General features: G+C 39.4%; 1 protein-coding gene across 1 annotated transcript; it reads left to right on the forward strand.

The window, feature by feature from the left end:
• Positions 1-1,306: 1,306 nt before the first annotated feature.
• On the forward strand, positions 1,307-5,749 carry mtx2 (metaxin 2). Its single transcript, XM_015944721.3, has 10 exons — positions 1,307-1,488; positions 3,215-3,262; positions 3,352-3,398; positions 3,720-3,792; positions 3,873-3,949; positions 4,032-4,124; positions 4,193-4,231; positions 4,311-4,436; positions 4,500-4,576; positions 4,838-5,749. Exons 1-10 carry the CDS (start codon positions 1,449-1,451, stop codon positions 4,995-4,997), a joined length of 780 nt encoding a protein of 259 aa, XP_015800207.1. The 5' UTR covers positions 1,307-1,448; the 3' UTR covers positions 4,998-5,749.
• Positions 5,750-6,000: the final 251 nt, after the last annotated feature.

The raw sequence follows: 6,000 nt of genomic DNA on the forward strand, positions 1-6,000 counted from the left end.
CTTCATGACTTGATATTAGTTTTTATACTCAATAAGTATCTATTTACTCTTAAAAATAAAAAAAATATTAAAGTACGAGCCTTTGATTTAGGCTGTTAACGATCTAATTTTTTTTAAGTTGCAGAAGGTCTTTGCTGAGTGTTGATTACCGGGACAAGAGGCGCCATTAATAGGCAGCTTCTGGTCGAGACGCGGTTCACACCAGCAGCTAGGTTCAAACCATCGACATATGCATATGGTTCAAACACTGGAGCATCACTAACAACAACTGGTGCAGCAAAATGTGGGACTTTTAAATACACACACATGCAGGCCATGTTTATTTAATTATTGTTACTCACACACAAAACGGTCTAATGTACCCACTAATTGGGTAAAATAGGGTTCGCATTTGCAGGTTTGTTCACCATCCTCCTTATGTAAAAACAGGAGCGCTCTCTACTGGTGGATTTGCCACTGCATACTGACAGTGAGGAGCAGATCAACAAAGTATTTTAAAAGTTTACCCCAAAATAAATAAATAAATAAATAAATAAATAAATAAATAAGGTAGCTACAAAGTGTTTGCAAATAGTGTCAGTGTGCTAAAAGGATTTAACAACCAAAGTTCAATTTCAATTAAGAGTTAAAAAAACCTTATAATGAATTGAATACATTTAAAAAAATAAATATGTTAATTAATGGGCCATTAGATCGACACCTTCATAATACTACAATTATAGTTATGAATACATAATTCAGAAGTGCCACTTTAAGTCTCTCTGTATATTGAAAACAATTGCAAATGGAAAGAAGACAGCCTTACACCTTACACTAACAAGGAAGATCTCGAGTCTGAAGAATGGTTGTCTAAAACTAAATATAAGTCTGCTTTAAGAGATTTAAGTGGGTTAACGTGGACTAATAGTTGTTATATCCCAAAATGTGTACTGTATACATATTTTGATTTAGAATTTTTGAAAAATTTCAAACGAATTTCTGCTTTTTAGCCCCCATTTGGTTTTTGTTGAGAAGCTTAGACACCAACATTTCTCAACTGAGGAGCAATAAAGAGGCTATTCTATTCTATTCTATTCTATTCTATTCTATTCTATTCTATTCTATTCTATTTGATTCGAGATCATACAGATGTGATGAGATTAAGATAAACGTTTTGCTTTTTGTTGTTTTACCACTGAATAACTACACATCGATCTCAGGAAACTTAAAATAAAATGTTGATTTTAAACGCGCAATTTAAATGCTCCCAAGCATAAAATTAAAGTAAATGTTTCTAAGGTTTGTGCGTAAAGTGGAACCAAACATCAGACTGCCTGTGCACCGGGGGACATCAAATGCGGGCGGAACCATAGAGAACAACACTTGTCCTTAACCTGACATGAAACACAAGTCGAGTAATAATCGCTGTCTGTAATTACAGTTTAGCAATAATAGTGTTATACAGCACCATGTCTCTGGCAGCGGAGGCTTTCGTGTCGCAGTTGGCAGGTAAAGTGTTTAATTCAGGCTCTTAATGATCGTCTAGGTTACCTTTAGCTCTGAGCTAATGGTTAGCATCTCAGAAAAGGGAGTTTACTCACGTGTATGTGACCTTTTAAAACAGAAAGCTAAGCTGGACATTTAACATAACCTATGCCTATAAACAGAAGTGGTGTCTGACAAGCTAGTAATTCCGGATAAATGAAGGCGATTTGTTGCAGCTAGCTGCTGCTAATCACAGACATTTATCAACTGATCATCATTAAGAGCAGGTTTTAGCAGTTTGCTGCTCTGGAGGTGATGCTAAAGAGGAAAATTGTGTAAATGTTTAATCGTTTTATTCCAAGCAATATATTTATTAAGTGGAATATAGTTTAAGAAATCTAGATAAAAGTTTAGTAAGAGGTTTGTTAGCAAAAACACATCATTTATATTTTTATTTAACCAGGAAGGACCCATTGAGATTAAAAAACGTAATTTTCAAGGGAGTCCTGGACCAGAAGGTTTCCTGTGATTGAGAGTTCAAATAATTTCATGCACTTGCTCTACATTAAATGGAATAACATTAAAAGAGGCACCAGGGGTCATTGGGCAAGCTGTGCAAGGGGAAACAGGAGGTGGTCCAACAGAAGTAGACATAAACCAGATGAGATCAAATGTTTGTGAAAGCAGTTTAAAACCTCAGTTCTATCATACACCTGGACAGAGTTGTTCCAAACAAATTTAGGATAACGTGAGAACCGTGTTGGCAGATAAGGACTTAAAGAGCAAATTGCAGGTTAGAGACTCCCATGAACCAATGTTTAGAGAAACATAATAGAAACTCGTTTTAAAAGTTTTTTTTTACACATACATGAATTATTTAGGCTTTTAGAGTCATTTTTGTGAGAAAGTTTTTTTTGTCAAACCAAGTGACGTCAGAGGAGGACTGTTAGCTTAATCCAGAGAAAAATATGGATTCTAATGCGGCTCTGACACAGAGGAAACTTTACATGTTTGTATTTCTACTTCTGATTGACCAAAACCATAAAGTTATGAGTTTGCTGCACGCCCCAGAGGGCAGAGACAAACCAGAGGGAGAAATCATTGGCCAGAGGAGAAGCAGCAGGTAACATCACAATATTGTACAGATTACTATCGTGTACCAGACAATTAAAATAGTATTGGTCAGTTAATATAATATAATACTAATGAGCGTCTGTCAGCGGTCTCATACTCGTTAATATCTGTTCACCTAACGTAGTTTAGTGCTTTAGAGAGACGGAGAGCTTCCGGTTCTGGAGCTCATGCGGGCTTCTGTGAGCTGGATCCAACCTAAACACAAGCAAGCAAGTCCAGTTGGTATTTTTAAAAGCTGCACATGATCCTCTCCTGGTTGTCCGGGCGGCGGTTCTGATCCGGTTCCGAGGTTCTCAGTTGTGGTGGATAAGTAATAGTCTGATTTGGCATTTTTGAAGAATAGTACATTTATTTCTTAGTTAGATAAACATCTGATTAAAAGTATTTTTCCTTCAAATTGACTTTAGCAACTTAAGTTTTCAAATGTGCATCACGGGTTGACCACAAACCACGTGAAGCTGAGATCTGGAGGTGGAACCAGGTTTGGTCACACAGCTGAACAATGTTTCCAACTACGGTACATCAGAAAACCCAAATCAGACTGACCCAGATAAAACCAAGGAAGTCACGTTTTAACTGTGCATCATGTCTGCACATGTTTGTTTGTGACTGACAGCTGCTGAGCCTTGGCCTGAAAATGCAACCCTGTACCAACCCCTGAAGGGTAAGACCGAGAACTGGAAGAACAATCCTAATTATTTATTTGCCAGTTCTCTAGGTGATCTCCTTCTTTCTTTGTTTATTTCTAAACAGAAGATCAGATCCTGCTCTCAGACCATGCGTCGTCTCTTGCTGTGCAGGTAGATTGTTTATGATTGTGCTCAAATGTCTGCATGTTTATTCTGTGTGGTCCTCTATTCCTGCCATAGTCTTACATTTATGTAAAGCAGCATACAATGATTTTATTCATTTAAACTGACAATTTATTCCATCTATAAAGGGATATATTATATAAAAATAAGTACATATTTTTAAAAACCAACAGGTTTTCAACTAAGCATCATTTGAACTTGATTTACAGTGAATTAGTTGTTTTATATCTTTTTAGTTTCCAGCCATTTTTGGAAGTTTTGTTTTTACATCTTCCCTCAGTGACCGTTCGTCTGGTTTCTCCTCTGCAGGCCTATCTCAGGATGTGCGGTCTACCTGTGCAGGTGCTTTGCAGAGTGAACTCAGAATTCATGTCGCCATCTGGTCAGTACACATGCTGTTCCATAGCCCTAATCCCCACACTTTGTTCTTTCAATCAAGCTTTTTATTTCCTTTTCCTGCAGGGAAAATTCCCTTCATCCATGTAGGGAACCAGGTGGTTTCAGAACTTGGTCCGATAGTGCAATTCACCAAAGCTAAGGTGATGCGACAGTTTCACAGAAACAGATCAACTCAAAGTGTGGATTTGATCGTTCTTATAAGGCTCGTTTTTTTCTTCCCAGGGTCACTCTCTGAGTGACGGCTTGGACGACGTTCAGAGAGCTGAGATGAAAGCTTACATGGAGCTTGTTAACAACATGCTGCTCACTGCCGAGGTACGACACAAATACGCATAGGAACAACACACGGTTGTTACCATAACAACTCCTCCACCTCTCTGCAGTTATACATCCAGTGGTGCGATGACGCTACAGCGGCAGAGGTGTGTATTCTCATTCTTTGAGTATTTTTTTTTTATTGTACTCTTTATCGTTTCATTGGTGTGTCTTTATTTTGAGTAGATCTCACGTCCCAGGTACAGCAGCCCTTACTCCTGGCCTCTCAGTAAAATCCTGGCCTATCAGAAGCAGTGGGAGGTGCGCAGGAAGATGAACGCCATCGGCTGGGGAGGGAAAACGCTTCAGCAGGTCAGTAAAAAATAAATCAGCCGATACATTGAGTATTTGTTTTGATGTCTGGCTCTCTTTTAGGTTTATGAAGATGTGAGTCAGTGCTGCCAGGCGCTCTCTCAGAGGCTGGGGATGCAACCGTACTTCTTCAACAAACAGTATGTATCCAGTAAACCTGATCGGTTCTGTAATCTGCTGGCATCGCTTGAGCACCACCTTGTGGATCATTGTTGTCACGGCGTCTTAAATTGAAGACATTCTCATTGAAAAGGTTAATTGTTTGTTGGGTGAATTTGGTCTGTAATGGTTTTGTAAATGGGGCGAACAAAATGAATAATACAATTTTTGAGTAAAGTATCTGAGTGTATGTGTGTGTGTGTGTGTGTGTGTGTGTGTGTGTGTGTGTGTGTGTGTTCTAGGCCCACAGAGCTGGATGCACTGGTGTTTGGTCACCTCTTCACCATACTGACCACCAGACTGACCAGCAGTGAGCTGGCAGAGCGGGTGAAGAGCTACAGCAACCTGCTGTCCTTCTGCAGACGCATCGAGCAGACTTACTTTGAAGACAAGAGCTCATGAAGGCCCGATAAATGACCTCGCCCTGTACATTCTGCATTTCCGTCTCTCATTCTCCTGACTGTAGCACACAGCCCCCTAAAACTGCCCATTTGAAATATTCTCTCCTTTTGCTTCCTGCCTGAATGTCGCATGCAGCTTGAGAGATGATAGTTATTTTAAGACATGAGAAAATGTTTTTTATTAAAGTCACTGCAGATAAAAGAAAGTCCACGAAATGACATTTATTGCCAATTAACAAGGTATATATGTCGCCTCTAATAACGAGTTCCAGAGAATCATCGAATGTAGAGCCGATGGGAGCAGATGTCGTAGTTTAGACTGATTGGGTTTTTGAGTTGAATGGATGCTCTGTGAAACAGTCATTTGCATATTTATTTACAGTCTACCTTTCCACCAGTTGCATTCTTAGGTTGCTGGAAGATTTTTTTTTTGAGCCACGTTTGGAACGGTAGGCGTATGAATTTCACAGCTGTGCAACACGACCAACTTTCAGAGGGCAGAACTCCACTTGACCCCAGTTTGAGGTCAAACCGTGCACATTTTATTTTTCTCCTGGGGTGCTTAGAAGCTTGTAAGAAATGCAGAACAGCGTTGGCAAACCCAGAGCTGCTTTTGTCTTCTATTGTACAAAGAAACTAAACGGGAACATAGTGATGATGGTGTGATTTAAATGTTTTTCCACTTTGTTTTCCTTATGTTAAAGTGCCTAAGGCAGATTTTCAGCTCAATAAACTTTTACTTTCCCCAATAAATGTATTTTTGTTTTACTTTGAAGCTCACGTTTTAATGTTATATTTCAACTTCAAAGGGGAGTGCAAACCAAAATTGAAAACAGCTGCAAAGATAAGTCCGTGAGGTCTATTTGTGGCTCCAGTGGCAGCTGTATCCACACTTGAATGTGTTCCTGCCTCCAGGTCTCATACAAGCTCATTGGTAACGTCCGATCACCTCTGGATGCCCTGCTGTTGACCAGGTTGTGTGTCTGTGTGTCAGACAGAGTCAG

Source organism: Nothobranchius furzeri, chromosome 12 (assembly GCF_043380555.1).
Source record: "Nothobranchius furzeri strain GRZ-AD chromosome 12, NfurGRZ-RIMD1, whole genome shotgun sequence".
Classification (NCBI taxonomy): domain Eukaryota; kingdom Metazoa; phylum Chordata; class Actinopteri; order Cyprinodontiformes; family Nothobranchiidae; genus Nothobranchius; species Nothobranchius furzeri.